General features: G+C 44.1%; 1 protein-coding gene and 1 pseudogene across 1 annotated transcript in view; both read right to left on the bottom strand.

Moving 5' to 3' along the window:
* Tbc1d1 (TBC1 domain family member 1) overlaps positions 1-22328 on the bottom strand; it is a 211451-nt gene that overhangs the window by 32915 nt on the left and 156208 nt on the right. The window contains 2 exon segments of the mRNA XM_029477292.1: positions 5649-5810; positions 10969-11154. Of these exon segments, the coding sequence (XP_029333152.1) occupies positions 5649-5810; positions 10969-11154 (348 nt within the window).
* Positions 1284-2269, bottom strand: LOC110294135 (annotated as a pseudogene).

The following is a 22328-nucleotide window of genomic DNA, read 5'->3' as shown; positions in this document are numbered from 1 at the left end:
CAGCAGCATGGAAGTGTAAGCTGAATAAACCCTTTCCTCCCCAACTTGCTTCTTGGTCATGATGTTTGTGCAGGAATAGAAACCCTGACTAAGACACCATGCCTGCTCAGATCTGTCTTAGGTGTGTGTGTGTGTGTGTGTGTGCATACACATACAGAGAAAGAGGGATGGGGGTAGGTAGAGAAGAACAAATCTGTAACACTGTAGACCCTGACTGAAAGCAAACAGTGAACTAGAACACAGCCAGCATGTTGAGTGATTTATAGAGGGGCTTTTTCACCAAATACTTTCTGTCAAACTGGAAATTCTTCCCAAGATGTCCAATTTCCTCTTATTACTAAATCATTCCCATTATCTTGTCAGAATTACTTGGGGGAGGAAGAGAACACTGGCCATGTTACCCAACAATACCAGATATTCTCATATTGCAGGATTAGCTGAGCCTGGGGTTTGAAGCAACAAGTCCTGCAGTCAGACGCAGCGCTTTCGCTTAGGTTGTCCTAAACCACCACCCCACCCCATCCCCCACGCTCAGGTTGGTTTGCCTCCTCCTATTTCCTGAGGAAGCCTGGTCACAGAGGCCAGCAGGCAGGGAGTTCTGGCTGCTCGAGAGACACTCACCCGGTTCATATGTGAACAACGGTTCATTCTCACTAATGTGAAAAGTGATACATGCTTACTGCTGTAAAAGAAAAAACTCTAGCAATGCAAAGGGTATAAAGACAAAAAGCAAAAACCCACCCACAACCAGAGTGGACATGCAGTTCCAACACAGAACGCTTCGGAAAGGAAGGGGAAGGAGGAGGGAGAGGAGGAAGAAGAGAAAGAGGAGGAGACCCATTGCTTATTTTACCAGGACAAGATCTGGTACATGGGTCTGTGCCAAATAACCCAGGAGGCACATTCATGTACCTATAACTTCTACATCTGCAAATGCATTGTGGGAGTTTCTCTACGTGAGAAAGTACCAACTTGTGAGTGAGACATGAGTACTGTAGTACAATCAACAATGGAAATGCCTACTGTGTTGTTTCCCTGGAATATGCATGGAATGGTCACATGGCTGGGTCACTTTGTTTTGGTTTCAGCTACTAAACATAGCACAGTAACTCACAGGTAAGTGGAGTTTGCATCTGACACATCCTGCTGATTGTTTATGTGGTCACTTCACAACATCCGAGAAAACTAGCTACTTGCTTCTAGGATATGGCACCTTGTTTTCTTTCTTTCTGTTTTTTCTTATTTAGTTTTTTTCGTAATTATAAACCTAACTCTGCAATCCAGCTAGACTTGAAGGGGAATGAGGAAAACCCAAAGAACCTCAGAGAGAGCAGAGATGACAGGACACTGTGAGCAGATGGGGTGGGGGAGCTCTCCTGAGCTACAGAAGGGATGGTTTGGTGGGTAAAATGCCACCAATTCAAAAGAAATTAGAGTTGTTCACAGTCGGAAATGGCAATCTTCTTGTTGGTCTTGCCATTCCTGGACCCAGAGCGCTCCATGGCTTCCACAATGTTCATGCCTTCTTTCCCCTTCCCAAAGACCACATGCTTGCCATCCAGCCATTCAGTCTTGGCAGTATAGATAAAAAACTGGGAACCATTTGTATTGGTCCAGCATTTGCCATGGACAAGATGCCAGGACCTGTGTGCTTCAGGATGAAGTTCTCATCCTCAAATTTCTCCCTGTAGATGGACTTGCCGCCAGTGCCATTATGGCGTGTAAAGTCACCACCCTGGCACATGAATCCTGGAATAATTCTGTGAAAGGAGGAACCCTTATAGCCAATCCCTTCTCTCCTTTCGTGCTCAGAGCATGGAAGTTTTCTGCTGTCTTTGGAGCTTTGACTGCAAACAGCTCGAAGGAGATGCGGTCCAAGGGCTCGTCATCGGCCATGATGTTGAAGAACACACACAGTGGGGTTGACCATGGCTGCAGCAAGCAGCGAAAAGCGACAGTGGGGTCTGCAAAGCCTTTGTCTTCTTTCAAGAAATCATTTGATGCACATCAAACTTTGAGTGACTTAATCCTCCACAGAACTCTTTCTCTTCCCAAGCTGACTCCTTAACCTGCTACTCCCTTCTCATGGCAACTTGGAACAATTTCTACATCCCTACTAGGGGGAAAGGACTCATCACCCACACAGGGACTGTTCTCTCTCATGGTCTCTGAGGTGACTTAGCCTCTGCTCGAAGAGTCGAAATCATGTTCAGGATCATTAAAAAACTCTGAGACATAGGTGACCAGTGGCCATTTGTTTGAAGTTTCTAAGTCTTCAGGTATTGAAAATGGATGACAGAGCCTCTGGTGTTTGCATGCATTCATTCCTTCAGGGAATGACCAAATCAGAGAGGTCAAAAGGAATTTGAGATCATCCCTGCCGAACCCCAGTCCCCAGGGTCCAGAAATCTGGAGCTTATCATCTCCCTCACCACTCGGAACAGGAACCACATGCCCAGATGCCAGGCCTCTGGTCAGCTGCCAGAGAGCAAGCAATTGCTTCTGAGGGGCCACTACAGAACACTGCCTAGTTTACTGTGAAAAGGGAAAGATGGGTGTGTTCATCTCTGCCTTCTGTGTTTTCAAAACAGCTACCCGCAAGCCCCCCCACGTAAAGGTCATACTGCAGCAACCACAATGGGTGTAAAACCCACCAGAGCTGTACAACACTGCAGCAACAGTAAGTTGGGCCAGGCTTTCTCCTGCTGCCAGCCAGGAGGCAGAAATATAGAGAAGTGAAGATACCAACGCAGGGTCACACTGGCAACTGTTACCTGTACAGATCACGTGTCAATCAGAGGCAGTTTGGCATGATGGTGACAACTCCTGCAAGCTGTGGGCCCGGCTGTCACTCAAGTCTCCTTAATCCATAGGAAGGGAAGGTCAAAACCAGCAATACCTACCCATGAATACTAAAAGCCACCCTGTCAAAGCTCAGTAAAAGCGTTTGTTTATTTACGGTTTAAATGTGTGTGTGTGTGTGGGGGGGGGGTTGGTGGTATAGATGCTCAGGCATGTGCATCTAATGGCCCAAAGCTGACAACAAGTGTCTTCCTCAATAGCACTCCACTTTATTTTGAGTCAGGGTCTCATTGAACCTGGCGGTTGGGTTAGTCTTCGGAGGGAATCCCCTGGCTCTGCCTCCTGGGTGCTGGACTTATGGGTAGTTACCACACGTGTTTAGGTTTTACACGATTCTGAGAATGTGAACTCCAGTGCTCACACTTTGTACAAAAAGTGCTTTATCCACTGAGGTATCTCCCAACATAGTAAAATATTTTTAATAATGGCTAAAAGAGCTGGACTGACAGCTCAGTGGCTAAAGGCACGAGCCACATCGTGGCTCACAACTGTCTATAACTCCAGTGCCAGGGGCTCTGGCACCCTCTTCTGATCTTTTTTGGGCACCAAACATGCACATAGTATACGGACATACATGTAGGCAAGAAAACCATATACTTAAAAAAATAATCGTTGTTGTGGATGGCCCTGGTGCTGTTTGTATTTTGATGGTAGTAATTCTGCTTCCTCAAGAGGAGCTGCCCCAAAAAGGAGTGGATCACTTACTCGGGTGATCCCATGAGAACCTTCTCCCCATTTTAACTGGTCAATAAAGACGGTAGAAGCTAATCTCTGGGCGAAGGATAAGGTGAGATTTCTGGGCCCCAGGAGGAAGAGGAGGAGAGAGAGAGAGGGAGAAGGATTTGGACAAGGCTGTAGAGAGGATAGGAAGCAACAGACATGTAGGTCTCAGGGACTCCACAGGTGGTGGAAGCTAAGGAGGATGAGGCAGGATATTCTTCGCCCAGCAGTTGTGTTATCTGGCTGGTTTTAAAATATGAAGGCTGTCTGGTGTTTTCCATCCACAGTGACTCAGGTGGGCCAGAGAAAGGGCACAGCCGCTTGGCGATCGTTGGAGGTTTGGTGAAGCTAGCCGTGGGAGCTGGGTGAGATGGTCATTGCTGGCACCAGACAAGGAGCAAGCGTGCATCTTAAAATCACGTGCAACTCATCTTTATTTTTGTAAGAAGACTATGATAGAGACAATGTTTAGTTCTAGTAACCTCCTTAGCAATGAGTTACACGTGGAGGCTGCTTCCTCTGGACAACAAAGCTACAGGAAAACCCTGTGATGTCCACACAGACCTGAAACCCTCATTCAGAGCTAGAGTGAGCTGTCCTCAACAGCACTGAAAGCAAATGGCTCTCAGCAGGCTCCCAGCTCACACCAATGTTTCCTGAGGCTCACGGTAAGAGAAATCACTACTGCTATACATCAATACCAAAATCCATCTAAACTAAGCTCTAAAATGTAGTTTTTTATTCTTTGAGAATTTCTCATCTATAAAAGCCTGATGTGTTTAATTTTTTATTACTTGTGTGTGTGTACAATGTATGTGTGGATGTGTCCCATGACATGTATGTGGAAATGAGGGAACAGCTGTGTAGATGTTCTCTCTCCCTCCTTTATGTGGGTTGCATGGGGTCAAACTCTGGCTAACAGGCTTGCTTGTGTAACAAGCACTCTTGCCCTCCTGGTAACGTTGCCAGCCTCAGACTGATGTTTTTATAATACATAGTAAAAATGAGGTAGAGCAAATCAAAATGAGAGACATGCAGGGGCCACAGGGAGGGCACTAGGGGAGAAGGACAGCTGAGGACAGGGTAAACATGGTGTATATCCATGAAAACGGCAAGCCTATTATTTAGTGAGTCAACCCAAGTAACTAGTAACAATAAAAACAAAAACCCAGAATGAGAGAAGCAGAATGAGGAAACAGCCTCACATGGCATTCGAGGAACCGTGACAAACTGCTGGAAATGTTTCCAGATTCTTCTCAAGTTCTGCACTCACCTCTTCACAGACAAAGCAATCCCAACTGACAGACCACAGTGAAAGGCAACCACATGTCCCACCTTCCAAGCCATCCAGGACACAGACTCGTGTGCCGTGCTCTGGGGTCTCAGGTCACTTACTTTCACAGCAGGCATCACCACCCATGTCTTCCATGTGTACTAAGTAAGGCTCAGCAGCTAAGAGCATTTACTGCTCTTGGAGAGGACCTCATTTGATTTCAGGATGAGGTAAAGACAACTACCCATAACTCAGCCTCCAGGGATGCAAAACCTCTGACGTCAGTGGGCACTGCCACTCACATGTGCAAACACACACAAATAACAGCTTTTTAGAAAAATGTAAAAACCAAGTGGGGCTCTCCCAGAGAGGTGGGTCTTTGCTTAAGATTATACCACAAGAAGCTTACCTGGCCTGAGGTCCAAACCCCGACCACGGGCCTGGAAGGCAAGCTGAGCACTCTGTTGTTTCCCTGGGATACCCAACCAGCAAGAAACACACCGTTCCTTTTTAGTTTCCTATTTAACACATCACTCATTCAGTTCACAGGCAACTAAGCCTGGAGTTTTCCTATCAACATACTGGTGCCTGGTTTTCCTGGCATTTTAATTAATGTAACTAAGATCCCAAAAGGTGATGGAACCCACATCAATCAATTAGACATCTGGAAAAACTGTGAGTAAAGATGAAGAGGCCAGCCTACCACAGAAACCAGACTTGCAAGTACCCTTACTCCACCCTTCTCGTCATCACAGAGGGCGAGGCTGGCCACATAGCAACTGGTAAAGCTCACCTTGCCCAACAGCTGAGTGCACTTTCTCCATGTCAAACTTCATTTTGGATCGTCCTGGAGTGCTAAGCATCTTTTCCCACACTGCCGTGACTTCTTTAAGGCATGGAGTGATTTCTTCGTAGTCAAGCTTGAGGCGTTTGTTCAGCAAGTCGTTTTCAGAGGCTGGAAGAGGTGAGGGCGGGCAGGTGAGCAGGAGCTTCCGAGCTGGAGCCAGCAGCACGGGTCACACGGGACCCACCTGTCCCTCCTCTTACACACGCTGCCATGTCTCCTCAGCCATTTCACCCTTGCTATGCCCCAGCCAGGCCCTCAGGCGGAGTCAGGCCTGGTCAGGGCTTGGATGGAACAAATATGAAAAGCCTAGGAAATTGCCTTGATTTCGCCCCCATCATGGCCTTCTGGCCTTACTACTAAGGTTTACCCACTTCTTCTCAGTACCTTACTGGTGTTCCCAGTGCTTGGCCCGGCAGAGTCCCAGTAACTTCTGTTCACTAAGCTGCAGAGACAGTCTAAGGTCCTCCTTATTGAGAGGCAGGCCGCATGTAGGTGTTGTCAACCATTAGTGACATATCTGTAGCAGAGATCCCCTTACACAAGGCATCTTAGAAAGCTAAAACTAGCTATGACATCTCACCAAGAAAGACCAAAGCCTCAATGAGAATCACACTTAAATTACCAAATAGAAGCTAGAAACCAGTGAAGAAAGCCTTTAGGGTCTCATATTTTCAAAACTCGCCAATATGAGAAAGCATGTCACTAGAGCTGAGCTCACCACATCTGGCACATCAGGATCATCACTAGCCTCCTTAGGCTGACAGGAGCCAGCATTGGGCTCTGAGTACCAGTGGCTTCATTAGCAGTGACCTTTGTCATAAGCATGTCTGTGTTCCCCAACACTGCTCAGCAAACAACTAGAACTCCATCTCAAGTCCACAGAACGTCACACAGCACCCCCCCCCCCAAAAAAAAAGCTGCCAGAAGACTTGGCCAGAGGCTTAATCCAAGGATCTTATTGCAGCATCCCCTGCCTCAAATTCCCAAGGACACTGCTGCCTACAGTCAGTGGCCTGTGAAATGCCTTATCAGCTAAGGCAGGACCCATAGCTACGGACGCCTAAGCCTTCACAGTACTACTGAAAAGCTTTCGTGTCCACACCCATCCTGGACTGAGGCAAACAGGACAGAATGAAATCACATGTATTTTGCAGGATTTTCCCAACAAAGCAATGGCCACATGAACTAACTTGACACTATGACTGCTGTTCAGCTCTGAGGTATACCCACAGGGCAGGGCAAGCTCCTGGCACTCAGTCCCCAGGCTCCCACTAACTCCTCCCCCTGACCCTTCCACAAATCTCCTGCAAACTATTGCCATCCCTTGTAAGCTAGCTGGGAAAGTAAACTTTCAAGGGCTCAGCAATTAAATGACCCCTATGCTTAAAGAGATTTAAGAAAAATTATAATACTTTAAATTATTTCCTACAACAAACTTAAGAAAAACATTGTAAATTGAAAGGGCTTCAACTACAATTTAAGATGTAATGTATCGCCATGGATTTGTAGACTATATAACTTTGTAATACTAGTTAGGCATAAACTAGTATCTTAGCACTGGCATGCCTGGGCCAACGTTATGCTGTACTCCACTAGGCTGTTCACAGCTTTATTTTAAAATACAGGGAAAGTGAGCTTACGTAGAGGTACAGCAGGGGGCTGTATGCCCTGCAGAGATGTGATGTGTGAGTGCTGGCTGTTTCTTAATTTTTTTTAATCTTTATCAAATTGATACAGGTAGGGTCATCTGGGGATTTTCAATTGGAAAACTGCCTGTGATTTTCAATTGGAAAACTGCCTGTGATTGACGTGAGTGGGCCCGGCTGTCTGTGGGGAGGTGCTATCCTGGGGAGGAGGCCCACGGTTAAGAAAGGTAGCTGAGAAGGCATGTGAAGGAAGCCAGGCAGAACAAAGCAGTTCTCCAGGGTTTCTGCTTCAGTTCTTGCCTGCAGCTCCTGCGCTGAAATGATGGACTATAAACCCGAAGTCAAATAAACTTCCTCCTCCCCAAGATGATTTAAAAAAAAAAAAAAATCACAGCAATAGAAAGCAAACGAGGACAGCGTATCTGTGTCACTGGGAAAGAAACCCACAGTCCCAGCTGCCAAGTGTCTACACCACAGAGAGGCAGATTTAGACAATGGGGTTAACTTCTGTCTGGGATGAAACACTTCCAGAATAGTAATTAGTATTGTATCTATAGATTCCAAAAGCAGAAAATTGACTTAGCCAGAGAAAGACTTTGCCATGTGTGTTCCTCTAAAGAGCATGCAAGTCAGCTTGAATTTGATCAATCTCAAGAGTCACTCACCCCGCAGCTTAAACCTCTTATAAGAAGTGTATGAAAAAAAATCACAGAGTAATAGTTTTTGTTTACACAGTCAACGCTCTGATTGGGTCCTATCTGACCTAGCTTCTATATTTAATGGCCCCAACTCAATTCACTGCTATCAAGCTTACTAAATATTTTGAAGCAATCAACTTGCTACTGTTGATTATTTCTCAACAATATAGGTATAGCAAGGCTCATAAATGGACTAACACGTCCTATATTAAATTTAGAAACTTGATTACACTTTGACCACAAGATAAACATCCCAGCTTAAACAGAGGAAAGATAAATGAACCCAAGCAGCAAAGCAGTAAGAGCAGCAGAACAAACACTGCCCATAGCCTGGTAAAGTCGACAGTGGGCACAGCACAGTCATGGCAAGGTGGCCAAGGCAACCCAGCAGACACTCCCCTGCTCATGCAGGTCTGTCAGCCATTCCTGGCACAGTAGCACGCACTTTGTTTCTGAGGTATACTGATCCCATGTCACCAACTCTACTCATGACTTCTAACATTCCCAAGAGCAACCAACCTCTCCTTATACATGTATCTCAGGTCTCGTTTCACTGGGCTGCCACCTGCAGGACTGGCTAAAAAGCAGAAGAGAGCCGCAGAATGAGCATTAGTGACCTCTCAATTTTCAACAAAGGTCCCCAAATACACAGCTGTCATTTTCTTCATACCACACTTTGTAATGTTACGACTACCCCTCCCCCAGTCATGTGTGTGTGTGTGCGCGCGCGCGCGCGCAAACATCAGTAAAGCCGCAGACGCCATGGGACACGTATGGGGGTCAGAGAACAACCTTCAGGAGTTGGTTCTCGCTCCCTGCTGTGGGTTCTGAGGACTGAACTCAGGCCATCAGGCTTGTGTGGCAAGGATCTCTGCTTATTAGACTATCTCACAGGCCCATAAAATATTGTTAATTTTAATTTTTAAATATTTATTATAACTTCTTATATATTCTTGATATATACAAGGTATTTATTTTCTATTTTTCTTTTATTGTTTTATTATTTTTAAACAATATATTCTGACTATGATCTCCCATCCCCCAACTCCTCTGAGATCCTTCCATTCGAATTTACTCTTTCTGACTTTCATTAGAAAACAAACAGGCATTTAAAGAATAATAATAAAAGAAGAAACAAATTGGAATAGGACAAAACAAACAAACAGCAGAAAAAGAGCCAAACAATGACCACAAGAAACACACACAGGAATCCCATAAAACCACAAAACCTGAAGCCATAATGTGTACATAAAGGACCCATAGATTAAAAAAAAATTAAAAATATAAATAAATAAATGCCCTGAGTAAACAGAGGCTTCCTCCTGCAGTAAATGGGAACAAATACAGAGAGCCACATCCAAATGATGTATACTCAGCTGTAAACAGAAGGTCGATTCCCTCGCCTCAGAGCTCAGGGAACCTTACAGAAGAGGCGGCAGAACTGTAAAAGCAGGAGGAGATGGGGATGGAAGCAAGGCCTTCTAAACGCATCAGGGCTGATGTACATAGAACTCAGACACTGTGGTAGCATGCACACGTCCTGCATGAGTCTGCGCCAGATGGGTCCCAGGACCGAGAGAAGTGGACACAAGCCCCCATCCCTAACCCAGAAGTTATCTCTAATTGATAACAACTGGCAAATGAAAAACTAGTTTTCTCCAATGGAGTCTCAGGGGGTTTACAAACCACTCGTAAGGGCAGGCCCCGTGCCAAACACACACACACACACACACACACACACACACACACACACACACACTAGAAGAATGAAGTAGAAAAAAGCTTAATACTGAGCTGTTAAAAGCTGCTCACTACACCCTGACTAAACAACCTGTTCTCGGCGGCAATACTGTGAACAGAAGAGCACTGGCTTCTTCTCTAGGCAGCTGTTCCAACAGCTGGGCTACCATCACATCCAGGGCTTTATTTCTTCAGTTCACTTCCTCCTGATCAAAAGTAACGTCTACGTTTCTCCTTTGACATCTCAGCAGTCTGTGCCCTTCTCAGCAGCAGGCACTGTATTCCTCGTGACTCCTGATCACGAGGAGGACATCTAGCTACCACTGTGACACTAGCTAAGAAGAGCAGTAGAAAGTTCTAGCCAGCAGGGCTTCATGGGACAGAACTCCTTCTGAGAGTTTACTCCTAAGATCTGGTGTCTTAGTAACTTTCAGTTCTATTCAAGCTTCGGCGTTCTATTCAAAGACAAAAACCTGTGACCAAGCATAGTGCTCAATGAAACACACTCATTCCAAAACTGCAGGAAGGAATGGCACCGTGAGTGAGCCTCCTGCCACAGCCTACCTCCCTTTGGGAGGGTGTACTCAGACTTCCCGCTCAGAATCTTTAGGTCTTCAAATCTAGACAGTGGCTTACAAAAAATCTAAACTTCCCAAGTTCCTGTCATTTTGATAATGGAGATATCTGTCCAGGTAAACTTTTACCCAGGAACTCACTAAACAGCCACACAAAATGGAATTATATACCTTAAGGATTTACATAGGATTAGTCTAGTCTCACTACCCAGGCAGAAATTATGGCTGGGATTAAAAAGAAAAAGTAAATAAATCCCATAAACCAACCACCACAACAAAAACAACCAACCAACCAACCAACCAAGCAGCCAGCCAGCCAGCCAGCCAATCAAAACCACTTCTGAGACTCAGAGCTTATATGGCAGCTTATATTTCACAAGTTCTAGACGTGGTGCTTCTCATGCTACACAGGAATATGTGACAGTTGGTAAGACTCACTTTAAATGTCTGGAAAGTAAATGGTTTCACTATTACTTTGAAAACGTAAACAGACACGACAGGCGTCCACGTCCGTGAGGCCACCTGGACTGTTGGTTTAAGACTGTATCCTGAGGGCAAGGATTAAGTCAGAGCATCAGGTTTGCTCAGCTTCACTCTCCAAACCAACCTTGTAGCTTCTGATTCTCCTTCTCCATCCTGAGCAGCAGGATCTGCTGCAAGATGGCCTTTTTCCACAGCTCTCGAAGCTCGCGTGATGTCTTCCTCTTTTCTTCCTGTACTGGGCCAAATGGGCCATCCTCACACACCGGTTCTAAAGGGGAGCGTGGAGGGAGCTCTCCCAGCTCGGAATAATCTGGAGACAAACAAGAAGGACATTGCGGGATGATACTTCTTTCCTTTGAAAATCTGTGTGTGTGTGTGTGTGTGTGTGTGTGTGTGTGTGTGTGACAACATTGTGGAGTTAGTTCTCTCCTTCTACCTGTATGTGGATCCTTGCCACTGAACTCAGGACACTGGGCTTAGTAAGCACCTTTACCCACTGAGCCATCCCACCAGCCTCAGAATGTAAGTTTTGGGGACAGCAAGACAGCTCAACAGGGAAAGGTACTTGTCGTCAGCCTGGAAACCTGAGTTTAATCTCTGGGACCCACATGAAGGAAGAAAAGAACTGATTCCCAAAAGCCATCCTCTGGTTTTCACATGAGTGCTGTGTGCTCTATGCATGCTTGTCTCCGACCCGCACATACACATAAGTAAATGTAAATTGTGTTTTAATATTCACCACATTAAGTTATATATGAGCCACAAACATGAACTAAATGACACATTTACTAGGAAGCAAAAGCTTTAGTAGCTGGGGAAATGTCTGGAGACATTTCCGTTGACCTTTGGAGGTTATCTAATAACAATTGATCATAGAGTTGTTACTATGTTTCTATAATCACTTGTGTAATTCAACCACCCGAAGACTCCAGTATTTAGTTTTGTAAATCTAGTTTTATATTTTTAAAAACCTGATGTAACAACAAACAAACAAACAAGGTATAGGTGTTTGGGAGACTTTCCAGTGTCACACAGCCAGGGTGGGAACACAGCAGCTTGGCTTATACAGCACTTTCACTGTCCCATTAGAAACTGAGAGAAAGTTAAATATATTTAAGAGATAGTATGAACTGGGACTATTATTATCAAATCCCCCAGTCAACTGCAGGACACTAGTGGTACTGGGCATTTCTACAGGTGGTCACTTATCCTGACACACAATTGCCTGAAAAGAAAACTCGTGTCCAGAAGAAAATCTAGTAAGCAAGCAGGTGCACAGAGCTCCATCCCACTGTCTGCCTGGCTCAGAAGCACCTGCTGACCACTCGATGCAACTTCAAGTTTCCCCACATCAGTTCTAAATGTCTGTGTTTTAACGCCTCACATTTCACGAACTGTATTCCTTTCTTTACAGGAACCATGTTCTTGGTACACATGATAGTGTAATTCTCAAATATCTTACAGACATATACAATGCCATACCTATTCACAGTGACCCTCGAACTAAAGGGCAGCAGAGGTCATACAAGTGGCCCTCACATGACAAGAAGCAGCCCCAGGAGCCATCATGCACACTAAACTTAAGGAACATGGACCTTAACATCTGCAAGTGCAACAACATTCACAGGTGACTTGAGCCTCAAAATTACCCAAACAGAATCTGCTTTGGCTGCCAGCTCCAACAGTCCTGACCCCTCATTTCCCGAGCAGCCGTTGGCACCGTCTTTCCTGAAGTTGAATAGGGACCCTGCCATGAGATCCTTGAACTCACACTGAAGAGCAAATTCTTCATTTCTTCTAGTAACCTGCCCAACTGAATTCCTAGTAATACTGGGTTGCAACTCAGCCAGGAACAGGGAATAATCTTAGTAGTTTAGGCTGCTTGGTCTCAGGTCCAGGGTGGCTTCTGACTGGAGCCGTCTACAGAGGTTTATGGAGTACCAGCTTTGACTTCAGTATTTGCAGAAATTAGATCTGCAACACTGCGAGTACCGTTTGGTGACAGTGATGATGTGAGGTTTAAGGCATAAATCACCTTCCCAGTGTTCTCGGCCTTTGCCTATTTGCCAGTCACTGGGGCAATATATTGGGTAATACAAATAAGCTTGTCTGATTGTCATAAGAAAATAGACTTCAAACCAAAACCAATCAGAAGAGATGGAGAAGGACATATATACTCAAAGGAAAACTCCACCAAGAGGACACTGCAATTCTGACATCTACGCACCAAGTGCAACAACACAAAACAAACACTACTACAGCTTCAATCACAGGTTAACTCCCCCACACTGAGAGTGGAATCTTTCAATACCCTACTTTTACCGACAGACTGGTCAGTAGAGAAATATTGGACCTAACGCATTTATAGAACATTCCACCCAAAAGAGTATACCTTCTCAGTACCTCATGGGATTCTCTCCAAAACTGAACAAATAGTCTGATATAAAGCAAGTCTCAACAGACACAAGGAAACTGCAATGACGCCCTGCATCCCATCCGATCACCATGGAGCATGGATCATGACAACAAAAGGCTTACACAAACTCATGGAAACTGAACAACTCTCTACGGAGGGAAAAGTGGGTCAAGACAAAATTACGGAAGAAGGTAAAGACTTTCTTCCCTGGAATGAAAATGAACACACAATACAGCCAAACTTCTGAGACCCATGACGGCTGGTCTTACAGGCAAGCTCATCGCACTAAGTGCCTACATAAAAAAAACTTGGACAGGTCTCTTACTACTAACTTAACAGCATAGCTGTAAGCTCTAGAATAAGAAAAAGAAATCAAACCCCAAAGGAGTAAATGGCAAGAAATAATCAACCTCAGAGCTGAAGTCAATAAAATAAGAACAACAACACAAAGAATCAATGAAACAAAGAGTTAGCTCCTTGTGAAAATCAGTAATATTGACAAACCCTTATCCAAATGAACTAAGTGGCAGGAAGAGAAGATCCAAATGAATAAAATAGAGACGAGAAGAGGGATATAGCAAGACAGGAGGAAATCCAGTGGATCATAAAGGCATACTTTAAAAACATTTAATCCACCAAATTGGAAAATTAGAAAGAAATGGTTAGTTTTCTTGATAAGTACCACTTACTAGAGTTAGAGTTAGATCAGATAATCAATTTAAACAGACCTATAACCCCTAATGAAATAGAAGCAGTAATTAAAAGTCTTCCAATAACAACAACAAAAATCCCAGGCTGGGTGGTTTTAATTCAGAATTCTACCAGACTTCCAAAGAGTTCATGTGAATACTCTTTAAATTACTTCCCAAAATAAAAACATAGGGAACACTGCCCAATTTCCTTTATGAGGCCACAGGTATCCTGATATTCAAACTACATAAAGACCCAACTTGATCTTGAATTCCAGATCAATTTCTCTTAGGAACATAGATGCAAAGATTCTCAATAAAAATACTTGTAAAGTGAACCCAATAATACATCAAAAAGATAATCTACCATGATCAAGCAGGCTTCATCCTAAACAGGCTGGGATAGTTCCCCATCTGTAAACTGATACACATAATTCTCCATAGAAACAGACTGGAAGGCAAAAACCACATGATCATCTCATTAGATGCACACAAGGCCTTTGACAAAAGCCAACACCCCTTCGTGATAAAAATCCTAAAGAACTGAGGAATACAAGGGAAATACCTTAATAAAGGCAATATACAGCAAGCTCATAGCCAGCATCAGCTTAGAGAGAAACTCAAAAGCAGTGCCACTAAAATCAGAAAGCAGACAAGGTCATTTAGCCTCTCCAGATCTACTCAATACAGCACTTGGAGTCTTTGCTGCAGCAATAAAGTAACTGAAGGGGACAGAAGTTGGAAAGGAAGAAGTCAAAGTATCTTTATTTGCAGATGATGAGAGTATACATGTGACTTTAAAATTTCACCAGGAAACTCCTTCAGCTGATAAATACTCTCAACACAGAAGCTATATACAAAATCAACTCACTAAAATCATTAGCCCTTCCCCCACCCCCCAAACAACTAACAAACAGACTGAGAAAGAAATAAGGGAAACAACACTTTTTATACTAGCCTCAATTAATATAAAATGTCATGGGTAACTCTAAGCAATCAAGTGAAAGACTTGTAAAATAAAAACTTTAAGACATTGAAGAAGATATCAGAAGATGGAAAGTGAACCAAATAATACATCAAAAAGATAATCTACCATGATCAAGCAGGCTTCATCCTAAACAGGCTGGGGTAGTTCATGGATTAGTAAGATTAGTACAGTAAAAATGGTGACCCTACCAAACACTACCTACAGATTCAATGCAATCACCATCAAAACTCCAACACAACTCTTCACATATTTTCAAAGGACAATTTACAGTTTCATATGAAAATACACATACACACACCCAAACCGCAAACTCCAGAATTAGCAACAGAATTAGCTGTTTTATGATAAAACAGCTGGTGAGATAGCTCAGGGGTTAAAAGCACTGACTGCTCTTCTAGAGGTCCTGTGTTCAATTCCCAGCAACCACATGGTGGCTCACAACTATCTGTAATGGGGTCTGATGTTCTCCTCTGGTCTGTGAATGTATATGCAGAAGAGTATTCACACATGAATTAAAAAAATAAAATAAGTGTGGGAGGTATCACCTTTCTTGATCTCAAATTATACTACAAAGCTACAGTAATAAAACAACATGGTACTGGCACAAAAGCAGACACGCTTATTGGTGGAACAGAAAAAAAAGACCCAGACCAAAATCCATTACACATATCAGCACCTGATATGTGAAAAAGAAGCCAGAAATACACCCTTGGTCAAACTGGCTGGCTGTATGTAGAAGACTGTAAATAGGTCCATACTTATTACCCTGTATAAAATTCAACTCCAAATGGATCAAAGATAAAACATAAAACACTAAACACAATAGAAGAGAAAGTGGGACTAGCCTTGGACTCACTGGCACAGGAGAAGACTTTCTGAGTAGAACACTGTTAGCACAGGCACTAAGATCAACAGTTAGTCAACAGGACCTCATGAAGCTGAAAAGCTTCTGCATGGCAAAGGACACCATCATTTGAACAAAGCGGCAGCCTACAGAATGGGAAAAGATTTTTACCAACTCCATGTTCAGTAGAGGGCTAATATCCAAAATATATAAAGAATTCCAGAAACTGGATACCAAGAAAACAAATAACCCAATTAAAACACAGGGTACAGATATAAAAACAGAATTCTTAAAAGAGGAAACTCAAATGGCTAAGAAAAATTCAAAGAAATGTTCAACATGCTTAATTATTAGGGAAACGCAAATCAAAACTCCTTTGAGATTTCATCTTACACCCATCAGAATGGCTAAGATTAATATAACAAATGGCAGCTCATGCTGGTGAAGATGTGGAGTAAGAGGGGCACTGACCCATTGTTGGTGGAAGTGCAAACTTGTACAGCCACCATGGGAATCAGTGTGGCAGTTCCTCAGGAAGATACGGTCCATCTACCTCAAGATCCAGGTATACTGCTGTTAGGCATACAGTCAAATGACGCTTCATCCGACCAGAGACACGTGCTCACCCATGTTCACTGCTGCTCTATTCATAAGTCAGACACTGGAAATGAAGATGCCCCTTTGTAGATGAATGGATTTTTTAAAAAGCGGTACATTTATGCAATAGAATATTACTTAGCCATTAAGAAAATGAAATCAAGAAATTTTCAGGTAAATGGAACAGAATTAGAAAAAAATCATCTATTTAGGTTTAGTGGTTCACACCTTTAATCCCAGCACTTGAGAGGCAGAGGCAAGCAGGTCTCTGAGTTCAAGGCCAGCCTGATCTACAGAGCAAGTTCCAGGGCAGCCAGGGCCACATAGAGAAACCCTGTCTCGGAAAATCCAAATCATCCTGAGTAAGGTAACCCAGGCCCAGCAAGACAAACAGTACGTGCATTTGCTTATTTGTGGATATTAGCTCTTAAGTCAATAGCCGAGCTACAATCCATACAACCACAGGTTTATAGAGTAAAGGACTAGGGAGAGACAGACAGATCTTTCTAGGAAAGGGAAAACAAAATAGTTATGGATGGATGGGGGATAGAACAGGAGGAGGGAGGGAAGAGGGGGACAAAGAAGGGAAGAAGGGGTCAGGGGAGGGAATGTGTGTTGCAGGATATTTGACCACAGTGTGAACTCTGAGATTCATTTTCAAAAAAAAATTCTGTTTCTAGTTGTGGTATGGCTCAGCCTTAGCAGCCACCTTTAATCCCTCTGGCTAGAATACAGGCATTCCCTTAGCACACACCTTTAATCCCTCTGGCTAGAATACAGACTTGCCCTTAGCACACACCTTTAATCACAAACAATGAAGGTCAAGTTAGTTTGCTTAGTTTGTAGATCATGTTTTGAAAGTGATGTCTTATTGAGTGGCAGACAAAAGTATCAAATCAGAGAAAGATTTGACAGAACAGGATATGCCCAACTCTCAGGGGAAGAGAGAGGAAAGAGAGGTAACATAGAGGGAGCAGGGGGGGTGGGGTGGGGAAGGAAGGAGAGGCAGTTTTATGGGGCAGTTATAAAGAGACAGGTTGTAGAAATGGAACAAGGTAGACATAGGTAAATACCTAACAACTCAGAGAATGAGGAGAAAGAAGTTTAGAGCAGATTGCTAGAGTTAGTTTAAGGCTAATCAGAGGCTGAGAGAAAAACCAGATTGAACCAGTCAGCTTGGAGAAGAGTTTAAGGCAAAACAGCTGAGTTGAACCGGTCAACCAGAATTCAGAAAGAACTAGGAAGGGGGAGCTTATTCAGCAGTCAGTCTCAGAGGCTGAAAACAGTTTTAGGCCTAGACTAGGTTGTAAGGAGGCTAGAAGCTTCCAGGACTAGTCCTAGTTAGCAGACAGAGGCAGTCAGCCTTGAACATAACAATTATTATTACCAGGAGAATAAAAGGTATTTCTACAAATATGGGGAGAGACATCTAAAATTAAGGGGCTGTCTTAGGGAAACCAAAAGCAAGTAGTAGAAAATTCATAAAATATATACATGTATGAAGGGGATCTAAATGAAATAATCAAATAATGGGGGAGATAAAGTCCCAACTGGCTATCTCTTATCATCATATCAAGTTTCCAGTACTGGAACTGGGTTATATTTATTTGAGTTGTTGGTCAAAAAGGCCCCATGGGAACTCCCAAACAATTCAGGGTATTGCCAAGACTATAGGTTGCTCTTCACAAACTTGTGGCAAGGCCCACAATACCTACACAACTCTTTGAGCAAAGAGAATTCAAGCTGGTGCCTAAATAAAACCTTTACCCAGATACGCTAGCATCTTTGGTATAGGAAGTTGTTCTGGATGCTACCAAAAAAGACTAGATACCCTTGCTCTTAACAAGAAAAAGTATCGATAAAATGACTTGTAATGACATTCTGCTATCCTCATAGATCAGTGCCTGACTCAGCCATCGTCAGAGAAGCTTCCTCCTGCAGAGGACAGGAACAAATAAGAAACCAATCAGACAGTATGCAGAGAGTGAGACTTTGAAACACCTATCCCTAAACAGCAGGTCTCTGTCAGATCCCTCTCTCAGAGCTCAGGGAACTCTGCAGAAGGGGAGACAGAAGAAATGTAACCAAAGGACACCAAGGAAACAAGGCCCTCAATCAATGGGACTGATGCACATATGCACGTCCAGAGACTGAGGCAGCATGCCGTGTCTGCATGGGTCTATATCAGACGGAGTCTGAGAGCTGAAAGTGGACACTTGCCCCCACCACCCCTAGCCCAGAAGCGAGCTCCAACTGATAATCCCTTGCACATGAAGCTTCAGTTTTCTCTTCTCTAACTGGGGAAACAAACTACCGTAAAGAGTAGGTTGCGTGCCCAGCAGTAGATGGCCAACAGAAAATGATCTTAAAGGCACCTCTAGAGGCTCCCTGTCTCAGGGCCTGTCAAGCTTCTCCCTTAAAAAAAAAAAAAAATTAAACACACACACACACACACTTTTTTTCTTCTTTTCCCCCTACAGGTCCTTTGTGTATGTATCATGTCGTCCAGGTTAGAGTTTTTATGTGACTCCTGAGTGTGTGAGTGGTTATCTGTGTCTCTATGTTTCTTGTACCTTTTTTGAAGTTCTTTTCCTTCTGCTAACTTGTGTTATTATGATGTGTTAGTTTTGTTTTACTGTATCTTATATTGTTATGCCTAGAAACCTGTGTTTTCTAATGAGACAGAAAGGGGTGGGTTGGGATGGGAAGGGGTTGGGGAGGAACTGGGAGGAGTAGAGAAAAGGGAAACTGAAATCAGAGTGTATTATGAGAGAAAAAAATCCATGGCCAATAAAAGAAAAATAAGTTTAAAGGAAATAGTTATACATTAATTCCCAAACAAATGAAATTTAATTTACTTAATCCAAGAGTGTCTGTGTATTGTTTGATGGAAGAACTGGTAATGAATGTGACTACTACTCAGAACGGTCAGCATTCCTAACGCAAAGAGATTCTATTCTAGAAGGTGACTTCACTGAACACTCTTCACACCCCAGTGTGGAAACTGAGGCTCAAAGTCACGTGCCTGAATAATTCCTAGATGCTAGGTGGCATGCTTTATAAGTACCTACCAATTTTACCTCCATACCACCTGTACTGGCTATTTTTGTGTCAACTTGATACAGCTGGAGTTATCACAGAGAAAGGAGCTTCAGTTGGAGAAATGCCTCCATGAGATCCAACTGTAAGGCATTTTCTCAATTAGTGATCAAGGGGGAAAGGCCCCTTGTGGGTGGGACCATCCCTGGGCTGGTAGTCTTGGGTTCTATAAGAGAGTAGGCTGAGCAAGCCAGGGGAGGCAAGCCAGTAAAGAACATCCCTCCATGGCTTCTGTATCAGCTCCTGCTCCCTGACCTGCTTGAGTTCCAGTCCTGACTTCCTTTGGTGATGAACAGCAGCATGGAAGTGTAAGCCGAATAAACCCTTTCCTCCCCAACTTGCTTCTTGGTCATGATGTTTGTGCAGGAATAGAAACCCTGACTAAGACACCACCAGATAACCCAGGAACATATTTAGGGCTCAAGGGAAACACTCAAAACATAGGGCGACTCAGTCCATAGAGCCAGGAGTAGAACTCGGAGCCCAGACTAACCCGCCCGCCTGCCTCATTCAGGTATGGGAATACTGGCAAAGAGGAGCCAGAGAGAAGCATGGACTGAGTCACACTGATGCTGCCAAGTCATTCACACCAAACAAGCAGGCTTCAGGCCTCCCTGGCCACCTACAGACACATACGGAATTATAAGCAAAGTTCCAAGAGCACTTATTGGGTAAGGTTCAGTGCTTGATTCTAACATTAGTGACTACATTGTTCTAAAACCAGAATCTTTGGGCAAAACCTTTGTGCAGCTTAGATTTCTCCATAGACTGGAGATTTTTCAATATTTATATGTATGTCTTTCTTACTTTGTGTGTGCATGTGCGTGCGTGTGTGTGTGTGTGTGTGTGCATATGTGAGTACCTAACCAGTGTGTGTGTGTGTGTGTGTGTGTGTGCATATGTGAGTACCTAACCAGTTCAGAGAAATGTCAGAGGCAGCTGTGAGCTGCATGCTGTGAGTGCTGGGTGGAAGTCAGAGACAGGTTCTCTGCAAGAACAATACATGTTCTTAATGCTGAGCTGTTGCTCCAACCTGGACTGCAGATTTTTTGAAAGGAACACTCATACTGAAAACACTGGGGAAGAGAAATGCTTGCTCCATCTTAAAACTAACAGTAAGGCCCCAGGGCCCTCCCTCAACAACAGGGGTCCTTCCTCCCCGCTTTGGCCCAGGACCCATGGCTGCTTAACAGCATTGTCAGGGATGGACCATCTCGCCTGTGAGGGCTGGGATGGCCTTTTAGCCCTCTCTGGCTGGCTGACTCCCCACTACCACCATAAAGCTCAGTCCTAAGGTCATGCCCCCCCAATCCCCCTCAGGATGGTCGCTCTTGCTTCCTGTTCCTGCCTGTGGGGTCCTAAGGCACCTACCCTCTGCTACCATAGCTCTGGTGCAAGCCTTTCCACTGCTCTGAGCCCCAAACCCACACAATATACAAGGATCCCAGAGAAGGGAACCAGGGCAGCCTGGAACATCCTGAGAAGACTGAGCAGAAGAGAAAGAAATCAGAGGGACAGAACATAGCAAGGCCCTAGAGCATGTTATGTTGGTAGCAAGTGACTGGGCTGGGGCTCTCTAAAAACAATTGTATTCTTAAATTACACAGTCCATCCATCCATCCATCCCCCCTCCTCATTGAAATCTACAGAGATAGTAACACATACATACCTTTATACACATATGACTTTATAAGAAACATATGGCCGATTCAGTCTTAATCCTCCTGTGACCAAGCATCCATCCACTTCAGCCCAAAACAATGGTGAGATAAAATCAAGTTCTGTTCCCAAGGAGACAGCTGAGTGGGCCCCATTCCAGTCAGTGTCAGGAGTGGTTGAAGACAGGTCAACGGGGGTAACAGGAGTTCAGAGGGGCCATTACTGATGAATGAGCCAACCCGAACAGCTTTTCTGTAGAGTTGGGGCAGACATCACGTGCTGAGTCTGAAGGCAGCTGCCAAGGCCAGGGAAAGCTACTCCCTGAGAAGTGCAGCATGGGCAAAGCAGCAGATAGAATCAGAGGCCACAAAGAGTTCCACCAAGACCAGGAAAAGGAGAGAGGTGCAAGTATATTGCAAGAAATAGGTCAAGTTGGTAAGGTGGGTCAACAAACAAAGGGCCACCTGTTAAGCAAGACCTCCATCCCGATGCATGCGCAGTGAAGAAGTAAAAAGGAGGCTTGTTACAAGTTCTGTGCCAGAGCCTGAAGGCAGGGACCATGTGCGCTTAGTTTACTGGTATTCACCCTAAGCCCAACAAAGAGTTTTTAAAAGATGTCAGAGCACTCAGCATTCGTCACTTACACTGCTGATGTCCAGGACTACAGTTGCTGATCAAGCCTCCTCTTCCCACAGTTTACCAGAGGCACAGAAGACGAAAGCTGCCTCTGAGTCCCGCTAAGAGCATGTGGGTCGCAGTGTCAATGAGCTGAGTCCCCGGGACTGCTTCCCAGAATATGGCCCTAATAGCATCAGCAAGAGGCAACCCTGAGAGCTTGTGAGAAATGCAGTCCCAAACACCAAGGCCTGATAAATCAATCATAAACTCTAGGGTAGACCCAGCAAACAAGGCTTACACAACTGGGAATTCTAATTCACAGACCTGTTTGAAGGCCCTGGATCTGGGCATTCAGTATGTTCACTGAAGTTAAATTTTTTTTTTTTTTTTTTTTAACTTTTAAGAGACATTTAATTGGGTCTGGCTTACAGTTTCAGAGGTTCAGTTCATTATCATCAGGGCAGGAAGTATAACGACATCCACGCAGACATGCTGGTCATGGTCTCCTGAAGTGTCCGACTCATTCGTTCTACCTGCCCTGAACTTTGGGGTCTGTATGCACAATGTAATTTCC

Source organism: Mus caroli, chromosome 5 (genome assembly GCF_900094665.2).
Source record: "Mus caroli chromosome 5, CAROLI_EIJ_v1.1, whole genome shotgun sequence".
Classification (NCBI taxonomy): domain Eukaryota; kingdom Metazoa; phylum Chordata; class Mammalia; order Rodentia; family Muridae; genus Mus; species Mus caroli.
Note: the sequence above shows the minus strand (reverse complement) of the source record. Positions and strands in the feature narration are given on the sequence as shown.